General features: G+C 41.9%; 1 protein-coding gene across 1 annotated transcript; it reads right to left on the bottom strand.

Annotated features, from left to right (window-relative positions):
- Window positions 1-538: 538 nt before the first annotated feature.
- ttc17 (tetratricopeptide repeat domain 17) lies at window positions 539-16,881 on the bottom strand. Its single transcript, XM_046840728.1, has 25 exons — window positions 16,676-16,881; window positions 14,812-14,901; window positions 13,915-14,084; window positions 13,721-13,832; window positions 13,498-13,629; window positions 13,267-13,376; window positions 12,980-13,127; window positions 12,768-12,907; window positions 12,205-12,365; window positions 11,893-12,005; window positions 10,663-10,809; window positions 9,821-9,936; window positions 9,389-9,533; window positions 8,325-8,396; window positions 7,868-8,092; window positions 7,045-7,231; window positions 5,189-5,314; window positions 4,855-5,111; window positions 4,608-4,758; window positions 4,407-4,527; window positions 3,123-3,282; window positions 2,947-3,030; window positions 2,594-2,713; window positions 2,372-2,515; window positions 539-2,286 (listed from the first exon to the last, which is right to left on the bottom strand). Exons 1-25 carry the CDS (start codon window positions 16,844-16,846, stop codon window positions 2,155-2,157), a joined length of 3,534 nt encoding a protein of 1,177 aa, XP_046696684.1. The 5' UTR covers window positions 16,847-16,881; the 3' UTR covers window positions 539-2,154.
- Between the last annotated feature and the right edge of the window lie 1,371 nt (window positions 16,882-18,252).

Raw genomic sequence — 18,252 nt, 5'->3', positions numbered from 1 at the left:
TTTATTTCCCCTCTCTCTCTCTCTCTCTCTCCCGATTTAGATTTTGTAGTGTGGATGTGCGGATTTCATTCAACTGCAAGAACATTACGGAGTTCGGGAACTGAAATTGAGCGAGGAGGTCATCGTTTATCGTTTTTATCGTATATTTAAAAAAATGAAAATAAGATTGTGCTTTCTAAAGATCCCATTCCAGATTTAGTCTCCATGTCCTCCTCAAATTAGCTCCACACTTCTTGGAAGATGTTCCACTAGATTTTTTTTTTTGCTGATTTAGAAACTCAAGGTTGTTAATACTGATGTTCAGGTACTCAGGGTAGGTGAGATGAGGAATCCTGGGGTGCAGTCAGCATTTACATTTATTGCTCAATATGGTTTAGAGTACTATAGCAGGAGATCTTCCACTTCAAACAGGAGTGGGTTTGAATCTTGTAGTTCAAGGGGTTTAAAAAAAAAAAAAAAAGAAAGTTAACACAAGTCACACAAATCTGCAGTCACACTTTGTCCTTTATTTTTTTTATAAGTATTTTATTACCCCCCCCCCCCCAATTCAGCTTTAAAAAAAAATACATCTTCCATCTTTTGAGAATAATAAAGACCCTGTTTCAAGTTCACCTCAACCATTAATGATGGACAATAGTGTTTTTTATCAATAGAATTATCAGTTGTTATTATCAACAATGTGCGTTTATTCATGAATCATAAGACCAGTAGCATTATTTGATGAAAAGAGTTAAAGTCATGGAAGTCTGGAATACATTTTACAAACACAGGTATAGGTGTGTGTGTGTGTGTGTGTGTGTGTGTGTGTGTGTGTGTGTGTGTGTGTGTGGGTGGTTGATGTAGGTTTCGGGCTCCTTGAGCTCATCATGAAAAACTATCCTAAATTAAAAAATAAAAAACACTTAACCACGTGTCAGATATTATAATAAAAAAGGCGACACACAAACGTGTGTACGGCAGAATGTTAAAATTATGGCACTGTAAATGACTTTTTGATGAACCACTGATATATTCAGGAATCTTATTTAAAAATTAGGTTAAAAAAAAAAAAAAAAAAAAAAGAACGACGTGTATAATAGTCACACAAATGAATAGTCCAAAAAAATAAATAAAACGTTTAATAACCCTGTATGACTAGTATAAGACGACTCTGGATCTCTGGATTAACCGTCTTCGAATCCTGACGATGTAAAACGGAACATAAAAACGTGACCGTTTGCGTTTTTCTCTTTTATCCTGTCTACCAAAAGAGCGTATGATTCACGTTATCTTTTTGCAGGGACTAACGTGCTCTTGATACACTGCGTAGACAAAAATATTGGGACACCTGGTCTTCCACAAAACTGTTACCATGTAATTATGATTTCTTTAAATGAGGGAACACTAAACTTTCCCTTCACCTGAACTAGGAGACGCAAATCTGTTCCAGCTCCATGAAGATCCAAGTTACATGTGTTGGAGTGGAAGATCTCCTGCTATAGAGCACCAACTTTATTGAACAATTATTATTAATACTGACTGCACCCCTCCAAATCCTCCTCACCTCACCTTCATCAGTACCTGAATGAGAACAAATCTCCACAAAATCTTGTAGAACATCTTCCCAGAAGCGTGGCGCTTGTTATAACCAGGAATCGGGACTAAATGTGGGAAAAAAGGAGCGCACGCCAATATAATGGTCAGGTGTCCACAAACTTTTGGCCAACACAGTGTATTTTCCATGAAATATTAAATCCTTGTGCCATGACCAGTTTAGAACCTCGTTTCAGCAATGCTCATCAATCGCACATCCCTATACTGTTGCAAGATTTGGTACCTGAATGTGTACATTTTTTTCAGCAAACATCTGGATCACTTTCTGATTTTCTCCTTTTTTTGTTATAAAAAAAAAAAAAAACCTAAAAAACTCGTGCAAGCAACTTTACATTAAACCCTGACACCATGAAATAAATAAAACCAGATCTAATGATCTATTGATTGAACGAGAGTCTGACCAGAAACAGCTGTTTAACCGGAAAACCCCTGGATGATGATGATATTTGGTGAAAAACCGACAGAGCTACAGACCTCCATGTTTCTTTGTTATATAGAGTTTCAGGTATTTGCTACTGTGTGCGTGTGTGTGTGCGCGTGTGTGTGTGTGTCTGTGTGTCTTTACGGAGCTCGCCTGTCCCTCTTGGTCAGAAGGTAGCACTGGATGGTACGGAGACGGTCTTTGGCAGGTCCGAACTCGGGCTGGAGCTTTAGAGTGGATTCGTACCAGTGCATTGCTTTCTCGAACTCTTCCTGCCAAAAAGCGAGTGGGAAAAGCAAGTGTGAGGGGAGGAGAGCAAGAAACGTGAGAAGTGTCGATCGAGGGCAAAGAACTCACCATCGCTATGTAGACGTTGGCGAGGGTAAAATGGTTGACGACGAAATGAGGCGCGATCTCCACGGCCATGCGGGCCACGGTGAGAGCGTCCTCCCACAGACGGGCGTTCTGGAAGATGTTAGCCAAGCTGATCAGGGGAACGTCCTGTAGAAGAAGATTGAGACGAGTGAAACTGAAAACTGATTATTCGTCCGTGAATATTGGGAATTAGATCACTGGTACCTTCATGTGGTGAGGAGCGGAGTTTAGGGCCTGACGCAGACAGTCGATGGCCTTCTTCCCCTGACCCTTCACTCTCCAGTACAGCGCTGCCATACTGGACAAAACCCATGATGTCTGGTTCTAATAGACGAAGCCACAAAAAAAATACACAGAAGAACAGTCCATCAAACATACAGCCATTGACATGACAGATATTTATAACAAAAATTTGTGGAAAAAAACTGTGGAATGGGATGAGCACATAATCTCATGTTCAGTCTCATTATCTCACAATAATGATAAGATGATCCAGAATAAACAAAGCTAATTCACTGGGAAAGTGGAATTCTGGTGCCACCCAACCCAGATCATACCTTTTCCAATACTTTGGCTAAGCGGGTTCCCACTTGCTCAAAGGGCTGCTGCGAAAACTTATCCTTTCCCAAATTTTGCAGCACCTGTTGTACGTGTAAAAAAAAAAAAAAAAGAAACAGTAAACCGAATGAACTGCGAGTAACAGACCACGTGCATTAGCCGAAATGTCCATCACCTCTCTGAGCTGCCCCTCGCCGGTGTAGTGTATGCTGCCACGGTTGGCCACTCCCCCCAGATGGTCCAGTGTGTGCATGCTGGCAGGCAGGTTAGCGTTGCACATCGGTTCTGCAGCGGGTTCCTGCAGTGGAGTGGCAAAGTCTATATGTTCTGTGATGCTGCACAGGGAACAGGGAGCAAATAAAGAAGAAGACGGGTATAATGAGCATAAGGTGTATGTAAAACTTTAACGAGACTGGAAGTAAGCAGCCACTGAATTTAATGATTTTTGCAAATCTCATAAACCTGTATTTTATTCACAATAGAACTAAACTAAGGAAATGTACCATTAAAAAAAAGGGGGGGGGGGGGTGAATTTGATGGCTGGAACACGTCTCAAAAAAGTCAGGACAAAGTAATTGTTATTAAAATTAAACCGTTGGAGAAAATCTTTGCAACGAACGAGGTTAATTAACAACAGATTAGTGAAATGATTCGGTAGGAATAGAGTACTGTAAGAGGCAGAGTCTCTCAACAAAAATAAAAAAATGGGCGGAGCTTCACCAATCTGTATAAAACTGTGCTTACAAATTGTGGAACGATTTCAGAATAATGTGTAATGGTTAAAGTGGGAAACTGTTCTGTGATCTGACGAATGTGGACTTTCTGGAAACCATGGACACCACATCCTCTGGACTAAAGAGGATAGGGACCATCCGGCTGGTTATCAGCGCTCGGTTCTAAAAGTCGCGAGTCTCATAAATATGAATTCACGAGATGTGCAAATCACTGCATTATGTTTTTATTTACGTTTTACTTGGTGTTCCTACTTTCGAAGGTTGTATAACGTTCATATTTTTCACACTATTCGACATAAAAAGTATTGCAAAAGGAGCACAAGTGGATCTTCTTGTGTGCAATTTAAATCATGTATTGTGATTCATTACATAATTAAAAAAACGCATGACAAAGCATCGTATTGGCTCGGCTGATGTTTAAGAGAATTTAAACCAAAAATCTCCATTACTATATACCTACAATTTACAACTTTTATTAAGGAATCAAATTATAAAACATTAGACACCCCCAACAAAAAAAAAAAATTATTCTTTTTTTTTTATATATATTTTTTGTATTATGTAAATATTTTGAATTAGAAAATGTTATGAAAAAAATTATATGGCAGATAAGAATGTAACTATAAAAAAATAAAAACAAAAACAAACATTTTTCTGTGGAAGATCCCAAAGACCCAAAAAGTCGAATGTAAAAAAAAAATTATTTATTCAATAAATAATCATACTCGATATTTTTAGCAGAAACAGCCAGCCATGTGCTGGCCACAGTCGTGAGGTCTACCCGCCGTGTGCGCTGGCATTCCTCCGGTCCTGGCCAGCCCAGACTGTCGTAATCCTTCCACCGTCCTGCAAAAACACACACCTGTCCCTTAGTAAAAGCTGTGTATAAATATCTTCGCACGTGGACGAAAGCAGTCGGTTTGTACCTGAAGGTCCAGGAGCAGGGATCGTAGGACCGCTGATCTCCAGAGTGGAGTGTGCCGACGAGGGGTCACTCTGAGACGAATCGTCTTCACCCGTCCATCTCTCGGAAACCTCGGCCTTGGGCTTTCGCATTCTCTTCACCTGGAATGTGATCTGGAAAATCCGGAACAAACCCATTACAACAGATAGATTTTGTACAATCAGTGACATTCAGCTGAAATGTGCTTCCCGTGTAAATCCAGAGCTTACCCATTCCGCCCCGTCATCGTCCTCGCAGTTCCCGAAGCAGGCACCATCGCTGCTGGAACCCATCACCTTGTCGTTTTTCAGAACACGGATCCCTCGTAGGTCTCCGCGCTTCACGCTCACGTCCAGCGCCCCCTCGAAAGCTCCCATCAGTTCCTCGTGCAACGGCCACGGCTCTTCTACATCCAGCCCTCCTTTAGGATCTTCTCCTCGCTCCTGCTGGCCCACCTCTCCTGAACCATTACTATCCACCACTACTTCTACAGAGAGACGGAGAGAGACTGTCAGACAGAAAGTAAGATTAATCCAATAGGAAAGATTATGAGCACGGGCTTACTCTCAAACATGAGCGAGTCCTTTAGCGCAGTTCCAGGCATGGCATCTGGGTTTCCTGTTTCTTGCCTTTCCTCTGATTCCCAGTCCTCCACCTCAATGAGCTCCACCCTCTCGCAACCTGAATCGTCTGCACACCAAACACACAGCATTTTCACACACCGACTTAGCCGACGATACTATACACTAAAGATACACGCGGTGCGATCCAATGCAATACGATGCATTTGAAAGGAAGGAAGAAGCAGCTCTACCTCTGCCATGTTAATCTGTATTCTATGTGCTTTTTTAAAGCATTGCATTCCACATTTAGTAACAATTAGCTTTTATAATTCCCTCCGCTCTTCTGTGGAAGATGTTCCACTAAATTTTGGAACATCTTCCACTGAACACATTTGTGTTCATCAGCCACAAGGAAGTGTTAGTAAAGTCAGGTAGTGATGTAGGTGAGGTGAGGAGGCCTAGGGGTGCAGTCAGCAATCACATTCATCCCAAAGGTGTTCAGTAGGGATGAGATCAGAGCTCTATAGCAGGTCACTCGAGATCTTCCATGTAAAGCAGATCTTCATGGAGCTGGCAAATGTGTAATTGTGTGCCTTCAACTTTGTGGTGACAGTTTGGAGAAGAACCAGGAAAGGAAAGGTGTCCCAATACTTTTGTTCGTATAGAGTAGAAATTGACACACACACACACACACACACACACACACACACACACACACACACACACACTACTCCGCAAACCTGGGAAGGACAATGAATTCATTTTTCTCTGCAGAGTAGAACAGCCTCTAAATAAAGTTTGAGCTATTTTCAGCCTGTTGAATTATTGAGTGCAAGATTTCTCCACTTCAAAGCCCTTTGGCATGATGGGGAACAGCGTCAGGGGAAACGAGTGCTGAACTACACGGGAAGCAAAGGGGGAAAAAAATAAAAATAGGAGGTGGAAGAGAAGTGAAACCCAGAATAGAAAATGCAGTGGAGAAGGAGAGAGAGAGAGCTAAAAACAGATGAGAGATTACAGTGACTGAGCTATTAAAAGACCTCGACCCACAACACAACCAAGGCTGAAACACAAGGGATTAGAGCAAAGAGACTGCAAGACAGGGAATGGAGGATGGTGCAATACGAGAGCTGTCTGGGGTGAATTCAGGTTAGTATAAACTTCACCTCGGAGTTCGGGGAGATGGGGGGTGAAGAGAAACACTACTAACATAAGTGATGAAACTGCGAGTTTCTTTGATGGATCTAACATTCGTAAGCGATGGATGGACTTTATAATGCACAAAAACGTAGGAACTGGGGGGAAGAAAAATGGAAGTGGTCACACCAGATACTGATTTGATTTGGATTTCCATTTTGTTAATTAAATTTTTTTTTTTTATAAAAAATTTAACACCATTTTTTCCCCCCCACACCTACATAAACATTTGAAGAGTACTTTATACTCTTGAAATCAATAAAATCATCAAGCAGATTTTATTATTACACAAATAACCTGTGTAAAAAAAGACGTAGTATATTATAGTCACATCCTATGAGAAGTGATATATTTTTATTTACATAAAATCCATACAAATAGTTTTTCCGGGTTGCGCCATACAGTACAATAGTGGCCTCTAGAGGTAATTCACTGACACCACGTGCTGCTTAAGAAAGTATCTTTCTTACTAATTTTGGGTGCAACGGTTTTTATTTATTTGGAGTGATACTTTCTTGTTTTTGACTTTTTAAATTTTCTCAAACCGAAACACTATTAATACATGTAAATTGATGAAACTGCGAGTTCCGTTATGGATCTAATATTCGTAAGCAGCATGATCATTAATGAGAAATCAGAATTAGAGTCAGGAGAACTTACGGTGACAGGCCTGGTGCTGGTGCTTGTAAAGGAAAGGGTAGAACTGCAGGCAGCGCAGCAGAGGCAGGCTGGCACGGCACTGGCTGCAACTGGCACTCAGAGACAGGGCGTGCCGGAACAGGGTCAATGCACCAGTCAGGTTCCCTCGAGAGAGCTGCACACTTACCATGCTCAGCAGAGTGTGAGGCTGAACGCAAAAAGTAAGAGGACAGGAACGTTAGTCAAGCAAAAAAAACGTCTAAAAGGGAATGCGTTATTTTTCTTTTCATTGTATGTCCGAAGATGTCGGCAATGGACAGTCCCCAAATGCTGTTCAGGCAATAACACCGGTCTGATGTATAAAACACCACACCTACCTAATATATATATATATATACAGAACCATGCAAATTTGTGTAGCTTGTATTAGAGCAGTTAAAATTTGGTGCTTTGAGTTCAATTCTCTCATACTGAACACTGGATGTTCAACACGGCACCTCATGGTAAAGACTCTGAGGATTTGATTATTGAATTGAATTGTTGCTCTCTACAAAGATGCCGAGGTGATAATAGATAATAAGATCGGTATCGCCCTAAAAATAGTTACACTACAGCGGCCAGGGTCATACAGAGGTTTTTTTTCTAAGATGGGCTCCACTCTTGCAAGGGTCGATCAAAGAAGTTGTGTGCTCGTGCTGTGTGTATACAATGGTTTGACTAATAATTTGCAATACAACAATTCTTCCTGCTACAAACATATATACTGTACAGTTAAGACTGTAAGGTAGTGTAAATTGATCTGTTTTGCTAAATGATATTCTGTATATACACATATATGGTGTACCTCTGAGGCATTGATCTCTATGGCCTGCTGCAGGAGCTTATGGGCTTCATGGTGCAGGCCGTAGTGGAGCAGCAGGTTTGCCGTGTTGACTAGCGGCACGTTTTTGTGCTGAGGTGGCACCGAGTGCAAAGCCTGAACCAGACACTGCAGAGCTCGCGTCCCGTTTCCCTGAGCTCTCCAAAAGAGCCCTGCTTCATTCTGAACCAGCCATGGTGCTACGCTCATCTACAAGGGGAAAAAAAAACCCTTCAAACCAGACAGACACTGTAGTACAGATTCCTGCATCCTGATTCAGCTCGTCTCAAAACAGTCTACGTATTTCTGGAAGCGTTTCTCTTTTCTAGAGCAGAAATGTGCTGTCCAATCAGTATTCCTGCCCTAGCACCTGCTAATGTGGAGCAGAAATGAGGTCATAAAAAGCGTGTTTGATCGTCGTGATGAGCTCGTCCGACCTTACCTTCTCCAAAGTGCTTGCTATCAGCGCACCCGTTTGTTCCATAGTCCGCCCGTCGCTACGTTTCAGCAGGACCTGCGTACCGACAAATACGTCAGCAGGAGAAAATAGAACGATCCTGTTTCGTTATATATCCCAGATAGGTGTGTGACGGTACACAAAATTCACGGTTCGGTACGTACCTCGGTTTTGAGTCACGTAAAACATGGAATTGCGGAATATCGTTTTTTCTAACGCGGTTCATAATTAACATTTCAATCATTTACATTTTTTAAACAATATTTAATAAAAATGCCTGCTTGGTCAAATCGTATATAAAATAATATTTTATCTATTATTATAATGATTCAATTAATTAATCGATTACAATTGGTACAAATTAAATTAATTTAATGTATAAGAAAATTTTTTTAATTAAATAGTTTACATTTGTTAGACCCCATCTGGGTAATACAGATGTTTGTGTGTGTGTGTGTGTGTGTGTGTGTGTGTGTGTGTGTTTTACATTCAATAGTTAATCTTTTTACTTCAGCAGACTTTAACAAATGTCTTTATTCCTTCCATCCTTCATTCATTCACTCCATCGACATGTGGAATTGTCAGGATTTTCTCCTTTAAGGAGAAATTCTTGAAGCTGGACATAAAACGCTAAGAAATCCGTAGCGCTAGGATTAGCCGCTAGCCACTTCCTGGTTAGCGGCTAATGCTAGCGCTGTGGATTCTTTAGAATCGGAGAATTGCGAAAATCGTTTCGGTGATTTGCATAAAATGGATGTGGAGAATTTGGTTTGGTTTGAAAGTTGCAAATGTAGAGGGCAGAGTAGTATGGAAACGAATGATCCGGGTCCCAACATGTGGCAGATAGATCCATGTGATGAGCTGATTTGATTATTCTCAAAATATTAAGACTTTATTCTCAATAATTTCGACTTTATTCACGTACTGCTACGACTTTAATCTCGTAATCTTATATTCATTCGTTTCTTTTAACCTGGCACGTTAAAACGGCGTCATATGGAGTGTTTTAAACGCTTGCACGTTAAAGGATGAAAGAACACCGATCAAACCTGAGTAGCGTGCTGGTCAGGCAGCTGTTTCCCCTGCAATGCCCAGGGTGCAGAGGTCAGAGAAGCACCTGACAAGGGCTGAGCTTTTAAACCGCAGTCTGGGGTCTTGGCAGACACTGGGGGATTCCTGTTCGCATACAGGCTGCTACAGAGCAAAAAGATGAGATCGAGCTTCTCAGGTTCAGATTGTAAAAACCATTAAAACACGCATTATAACTGGTTATAATCTCTACACTAGCTTTGTGTCTTTGGACGAGTGACCAGAAGCCCTTTACAGGCATCCATGGCCAAAAATATATAAATGCAGTGAATTAAAGCTTTTCTATACAGAATAATAGACTATAAGTATGTGAAGGCTTGCCAGGTTGCTAGGGTTCGGTTTGGGCAATGAGAATATTAAAACCCTGCCAACAGTGCGTTTGTTTGTCTCACCTGAGGCCATGAGTCTCTGGGGGTAGGAAGAAGGTGGGCAGCAGGTTAGCAGAGGGAATGGTGGGAAAACGCTGAGCACAGTCTGAACTTCTCGGCCACAGCATGCTATGGGTTTCCTATTCAACATACAAACAAAGTCTTCAGGTGACAATACATGCACAGATGCGCATCGGTGTGTCGGCTTTATGATGTTGATTTTTTTAAAAAGTGTGCGTTGGACGCAAATTTGTATCGCGATGCATCGCGTTTTTTAACATACAGTTAAAACAGTACGAGAGCGGCCTCTAGAGGCGAATTGTTGACTAGCTACGTGCTGTTTGTTTTTACACGTGAGACTGCGAGTGTTATATTGATTATTGATCATTAATTATTTATATAATTATATTTATTCATGAATATATTCATATTCATTTCCTTTAGGGGATGATCGGGTGATTGATCGGTTATCGGCGAGCACGAGCCAAATATATTTATCAGTAGATGCGCTACACTTTTTATTGTTAATTGTTTAGCTACTAATAATCGATGTCTCCTCGCTAAACAGTTTCTCGAGCGCGTTCTCTCAGCACCGATGCTGCTACGTGAATATGACGTATCAAGACGCTATGGAGACCGAGGCGTGTCCTGAAAGTCACATAGAATACAGATTAACATGGCAGAGGTAGAGCTGTAACTTCCTGCACACAGAACAGGAAAAGAACATCTGGGTTTTTTTTATCGTTTTTTTTTTCACTACAAAGGCGTGTGTGTGAAAGAGGCCATGTGTTAGAAGTCAGAATAAATAAATTCTATAAAAAAAATAATAAATAATTTAATAATAAATAAATAAATAAAAAAGTTACCGCATTAGAGGACGTCTGCTTGTCCCAGTGTGCTGCTGGCACGTCCCCTCCGGACACAGTGGAGTACAGCTGGGGGCTTCGGCTCTCGTTCACACTCAGCTCCGACACCAGAGCCACGCTGCCGGCTATGGACACCTTCTCGCCAAACTGCATGTGCACACGGACAACCACCATTACAATAAGCGACTGGTCTTGATCATGGTCTGGTACGAAGCTAGTTCCAATGTGTCCTGTTCAAACATCTACATTATTAAGAGGAAACCTCAAGTATGGAAACCTTCAAGAGATCCTGCAGAAGCTACATTTCCCCAGTATATGTGTAGGTTTACCACATAAAAAAAAACAAGAAAGAACTTTAATCTATTTAAAGGTGTTGCAGATTCGCAAACTCAAGCTATCCAACAGAACTTTATCGAATAGTAAATGAAGAAAAGCTGAAACCATACAAAAAAACTATATAAAAAAACATTTTGCCTTCATTTATATTTCACACTATTAAATAAATTGTTCTGATAGATTTCTACTAATCTAAGGTGATCAGAAGATAGTAGGTGGAGCCGGAGGAGGCAGAGTTGAAGGTTTTCATCCGGAGGATGGTTCGAAACGAGTTTATTGGACGTACCAGCAGGTGGCAGTAGTCTGTATTTGGTCTGTATTTGACATCCAAACAGGAAAGAGATAAATCTGTAAATATATAAATTCCACTTGCGAATGCCGACCGACGCTCAAAAAACCACCAGCAATCCCCCACAGCCGACCATCAGCTTGGTGTTTCACGACTTTTAAGTACTAATCCTACGTCTAGACTTCCTTAGTCTAGACGTATATATTTCATTGGTTAAATATGATGCTGCTTTTGGAGAGAGAGAGAATGAGAGTAACTTTTTGGAACTGTATTGTTAGTAGTAGTTTAGGATACAGCTGTAAATTAGGACACAGATAGACCTGGTTACCAAAAGCTTGAGCTTGAATTTGCATGCTTGTAACACAAGGTGATTTGCTTGGGCATTAAACAAACCCGAGTCGAGACCTACAGTATTATTATACTTTTTTTTTTTTTTTAATGGCGTGATCACTGATTGAGAGCTATCCTTTTTGTGTGTCCACCAAACACTTGGTCATGAAAGGAAAATGCAGATTAGGGATACGAAAGTTCACCTGGAAGCTTCTGCACGTATCCGAAGCGTCGCGAATGTCATATTAGTGGCAAACCAGTTTACTCGCTCTAACCTGGATGTAGTGCACGTTCTCAAAAAGATCTCCACGGTGATAACGAACAGGTAAGTCGAAAGGACAGAACAGGCTGTGCTGCTGCTGACCGAGATGACACATCTGGTGGTTACCTAAAAAAAATAAATAATAAAAAACATTATCAGCACTTACTTGTATTTGTTAGAGGAAGCACATGACGACTGGGATACACCTGACACGCCTGTATAGCCGAACTACTGTTCGCTCAAGCCATCGCCTAATACAACTCATTTAAATACTCGTTATGTTATCTCGAGCGAAAAAGAGGCGGTCCGGCAGACTGAGCCTCACCGAGCTGTGCCTCTTTGGCCATCTGTGTCTCGTGGATGATGTTGCGTAGAATCTGTTCCTCCTGAATAAGCTTATGCTTGTCCAGCGTGCTCTGCTGCCGCAGGTAATGATCGTGCTGCTTCTGGTACTCTTTCAGTTCGTTCAGAGTGCGCTGAAGAGACCTTCGAAGGAGAAGTATATTTATGAGCTGTACATTGATTACTCTAAAATATACCCAAGTTTCATTTCTATAGTGTTATCCTATGAGAAGATACAGTAAAAGGGTTGCTAAAATGTGAGGGGTGTACTAACTTTTTTGAGATACTGTATATGAGGTTATTAAGCAGGTACATCACACACCAAACCATGTGTACATTCTGCGCTTGTGTAAGAGCTCCCCCTTACCAGCAGGTGGCAGTATTAGAGTATTAAAAAGTTGAAAAAAATTTGTTTAAGGTACATTTTCGATTAAATGCGATTAAACTGATGGAAGTGTCCCAGTACATCTGCATGATGTATTGTGTATTACAGTAGAAACATCTCCCTGGAGAACCCCTTTATATAGCATGTCCTTGTCATCTCACCGGTGCTGAGCCTCAAGCCGCTGCTCGAGCTTCTGCTGACACAGGACAGCATGCTTCCTCCTCAGAGCCTGCTCAAAGCCTGGCTGAGCCTGCAGAGCCTGCTCATAGCAGAGCACCGAATGATTATACTCCCCCAACATCTGCGAGAGAAATATGGTTACAACCCGGCGAGATCGGAGGACCGAGATCAGTCTTGCCGAGTTGGCACTTACAGCGTAGATGTTGCCAAGTGTGTAGTGGCTGGTAAACAGATCACTCGTGTGGTCCAGGGCGGCATGAGCCAAGATGGCGGCATCTGCTGAAAAGTGAGCTCGGTGGAGAACGTTTGCCAGGTTGATGAGAGCTACATCCTTGTGTTGCCTAAATAAAAAATAAAAAAAACAGAGAGAGAAATGTACAGTATGCAAATACATGCAAATTAAAGTCAAATGAGCCGTTTTTCCTCCACAAGTCCCGGATTTATGACGTCAACCGTAAGCTCCAGCTCTCGCTCTCGTACCTGGGAGAGAAGTGCAGCGCGCGGATGATGCAGTCCACGGCTTTACTAGGCTCGTTCTTCATACGCCAGTAGAATGAGGCCAGATTGTAAAGCACCCAGGAGGAGGAATTCTGAGCATGAAGGACACCAGATATATGCATATGTACAAACATTGCAAAGAAAATAAAGAAATATTCCTGCTTTATTATTATCATCATCATAATCATTCTGCGCATATCTCGGCCTACTCACCCTCAGGAGACCCTGGTGGATTCTATGACCCACTTCGTCTATGTCATGACCCAGCTTATGGGTTACAGAATCGAAAATAGGGTCGTCCTTTGAAAGCAAAGGTGATGTGAGGTTTTCTTTCCCTTGCATGCCCTGAATGTTGAGACAAAACGAGCAAATGAGAAGACAGGAAGAAATTGGGGGGTGTTTTAAAAAAAAAAAAAAAAAAAAAAACGTGAATTACCCTTAAATGCTGGTACGCGTGAATGCTGTAGGGAAGCTCCAGGATTGTTTCGCACTCGAACTTTTTCGGGTCTGGACGTAAAGGCGATGTAAAATCCACGTGATCTTCAGGACTGCAACGCACAAAAAGCGATACGGAATTAACGCTTAACGCGAAACGCACCAAATCAACCGGACGACAAGAAAACGCTTTACTTTATGCCTTTGCCCTCCAGGGAGATGAAAGTGCCGTCATAGAGGTCCAGGTCCCCGAGAGGGACTTTAGCCGTGACGCAGTCGGCGTCCTCTTTATAGTGCCGCTGTTCTAATCCGGTGTCGCGGTCTTCGTTCTCCTCGATGTGGATTTTCTGAGCGACCAGCTGCTTCTGCGGAGGTAAAGAAGAACGGTTTTTAACATCTGAGAAGTTCGAGAACATCGGATAAAACCTATCACCGAAATTGCATCTGCCGTGTGCTGAACGATTTCTTTTTTTTCTGACTGAAATGACAATATATCGTCTACACCGTATGGTAATCCTCAAGCTATACGAGGTTCTGGTCCAAACTTTTACCACACAATTTGGAGGCATTCACAAAAAACCTGTTCCTGCATGACAATGCTCCAGGAAGATATGTTTTACATGGGTTGGAGTGGAAGATTTCAATTCGATCTCCACAAAATCTAGTGGAACATCTTCCCCTGAAGAGTGACTGTCATTATAAAAGAAAATGGGGATTAAATATAAAATGTCTTGGATTTTATTTTAATCCCCAGACATAATCTACAAGCGGATATACGCATATTTGTGTATTCCAGAGTCTCCGTATTGTAGGACGTGCGTAGCTGATACGGTTTTCCTGAGGGGCTTCGTTCCCAAACCAATCTTCTTACAGAAGAAGCAGCTCTTCGGATCCTAGTCTCTTCTGATTTTACTGAAATTTACATTTTACACCTTCAGCTCGTAGCCTTGTGTCCTAGATGACCGCAAGGTCTAGTGACGAGTCTATGATATTACCAGATACCACATTTTTCCGATCGCGTAAATTCTCAGACTCAGAAAACCATTGCGAGACCGAGGTCGTGATTATCATCGGTTTGAATTTGAACCTCACCTCTAATTTCTTGAGGTAGTTGACACGAGTCTCCTGCTGCATGAAAAGGACTAGATGATGGGGGTGTTTCAGGTTGAGCGGAGAATCCACCTGCAATTCGGTCAGATACAGAACACAATGAGTCAGGTATGGAGCTCATCATGTTCAGGGGAATGTAGAGGTGTCAGTAAAGCTTTAGGGTTATTATAAAAACATGAATATACAGTAAATGCACTGAATAGAAATGCCTTCCATGACCTGATCTTTGGGAAAACCAGTACTAAACATAATTTCCATTGCCTGACCACTTGGAAACCCCTTTTATGATCTGACCCCCTAAAAAACCCAGCACTGGAAACTCCATCCATGACCTGACCCCTGGGAAACAATTCTACAAATCATTTCTATTACCTGACCCCAGGGAAATCCAGTACTTAAAATGCCTTCTATGACCTGACCATGTGAAAACCCATTTAATGATCTGACTCCACTGAAACCCAGGACTATAAATACCATTAATGATCTGACTCCTGGGAAACCCAATTCTAGAGATGCCTTTAATGACCAGACCCCTAGAAAACCCAGTAGTAGAAATGCCTTTAATAACCAGACCCCTGGGAAACCCAATTCTAGAGATGCTTTGAATGACCAGACCACTGGGAAACCCAATTCTAGAGATGCCTTGAATAACCAGACCCCTGGGAAACCCAATTCTAGAGATGCCTTGAATGACCAGACCACTGGGAAACCCAATTCTAGAGATGCCTTGAATAACCAGACCCCTGGGAAACCCAATTCTAGAGATGCCTTGAATGACCAGAAACCCTTGGAAAACCCAGTACTAGAAATGCCTTTAATAACCAGACCCCTGGGAAAACCGAATCTAGAGATGCCTTGAATGACCAGACCCCTGAAAAAGCCCCAGTAGTAGATGCCTTGAATAACCAGATCCCTGGGAAACCCAATTCTAGAGATGCCTTGAATAACCAGACCACTGGGAAACCCAATTCAAAAGATGCCTTGAATGACCAGACTCCTAAGAAACCCAGAAATAGAGATGCCTTTAAGGACCAGACCCTTGGGAAACCTAGAACTAGAGATGCCTTTAATGACCAGACCCCTGGGAAACCCAGTAGTAGATGCCTTGAATAACCAGACCCCTGGGAAACCCAATTCTAGAGATGCCTTGAATGACCAGACCCCTGGGAAACCCAATTCTAGAGATGCCTTGAATGACCAGACCCCTGGGAAACCCAATTCTAGAGATGCCTTAAATGACCAGACCCCTGGGAAACCCAGTAGTAGATGCCTTGAATAACCAGACCCCTGGGAAACCCAATTCTAGAGATGCCTTTAATGACCAGACCCCTGGGAAACCCAGTAGTAGATGCCTTGAATAACCAGACCCCTGGGAAACCCAATTCTAGAGATGCCTTAAATGACCAGACCCCTGGGAAACCCAGTTCTAGAGATGCCTTAAATGACCAGACCCCTGGGAAACCCAGTTCTAGAGATGCCTTAAATGACCAGACCCCTGGGAAACCCAATTCTAGAGATGCCTTGAATAACCAGACCCCTGGGAAACCCAATTCTAGAGATGCCTTGAATGACCAGACCCTGAGAAACCGAGTGCAGATGTCATCCAGATGCGAACAGCTGTTTTAACTCTATAACCAGACACTGTAATGCTAATCTTTAAGTTAATCAGATTCATTCGGTTGTTTTGGTTCAATTAAATCCAAACTCCACCACATTAACCAGTTACCCAACTCGCCAGCTCAGCTTAGGGAGATCAGGAAGCTAGCGTTAGCTCATCACACACACACACACACACACACACACACACACACACACACACACACACACACACACACACACTTCGAACCTGTTGTTGGATTTTCCCGTCCTCTGTAACCACCCAGTGTGTTGTAGCCCGTCCAGGTTCGACCAATAGCATACATGTGAAGAGAAGCATCCTGGCCCGTAGAGACGCTTTCCATAGCACGCTGAAACACACACCGTTTCTCCCGAAACTGGATCGCTGAACTTCCGCCATGTTTTTCTCTGACTTGCTTCTAACCGTTCCTTTCCTTTCGGTGTATCCCACCCGTATTACGACAAGCTCCGCCCCCTGCGCTGTAAAGGCCGGTTGAAATGCAAATGCGGGTGGAAAAACGATAAAAGCCCCTACAAAAACGCGATAGACTTCCGCGTTAGAGTATTTATTTCAAAATAAAAGTTAAAACATATCATTTCTGTTTGTTTTTAAATACAGAAGAGAACAAAAATATCTAATGAAATCTAAAACATATACATTCAGATACATATATTTATACAGACCTACACACACACACACACACACACACACACACACACACACACACACACACACACACACACACACACATATATATATATATATATATATATATATATATATATATATATATATATATATATATATATACACACACATATAAAAATGTATAAAATGTATTTATTTTTATCTCACAAAAGTGAGTACACCCCCACATTTCAGAAACCATTTTACTATATGTTCTCGAGGGACATAACTATAGAAATAAAACTTGGATATATTATAATACATAATAATAAAATATATTTTTGTTTGTACAGCAGTACAGATTTACTGTCCTCTAAAAATAACTCAACATACAACCATTATTGTCTAAATAACTGGCAACAAAAGTGGGTACACCCTCAGTGAACATGTCAAAACAGTGTCCAAAGTGTCCATATTATGTGTGAACATCATTGGTATTTTGCACTGCCTTAATCCTCCTGGGTATGGAATTCACCAGAGCTGCACAGGTTGTTACTAGGATCCGTTTCCACTCCTCCATAATGACATCACCGAGCTGCTGGATGTCAGACACATGGAGCTTCTCCACCTTCTGCTTGAGGATCCGCACAAGTGCTCAATAGGGTTCAAGTCTGGAGACATACTTGGCCACTCCATTACTTTCAGCTGTGTTTGGGGTTATTATTATGTTGAAAAACAGCTGTTTGGCTCAGTTTCTGAAGAGAGACATCATGTTCTTTTTCAGAATGTGGCAGTACATGTCGGAATCCATGTTTCTCTCAATGAACCGCAGCTCCCCAGTACCCGCAGCACTCATGCAGCCCCAGACCATGACGGTGCCACCACCATGTTTGACTGTAGGCAAAACATACTTTTCTTGTTATTCCTCACCAGGGCGTCACCACACATGCTGGACACCATCTGACCAAACTAGTTTATCTTAATCTCATCAGACCACAGGACATGGTTCCAGTAATTCATGCTCTTGTGAGACAGCTTCAGAAGAGGTTGCCTTCTGGGACGGCCTGCAAACAGTCTTGTTGCATTGATTTTAATCATAGCACCACATTTTTAGTGCTCTAATAAAAGTTATACGAATTTGAATAGTCCTGTCAAGCAAACAAAAACAGACCCAGACC

Source organism: Silurus meridionalis, chromosome 26 (assembly GCF_014805685.1).
Source record: "Silurus meridionalis isolate SWU-2019-XX chromosome 26, ASM1480568v1, whole genome shotgun sequence".
Classification (NCBI taxonomy): domain Eukaryota; kingdom Metazoa; phylum Chordata; class Actinopteri; order Siluriformes; family Siluridae; genus Silurus; species Silurus meridionalis.
The sequence above is the reverse complement of the archived record's forward strand: the minus strand, read 5'-3'. Positions and strand labels throughout refer to the sequence as shown.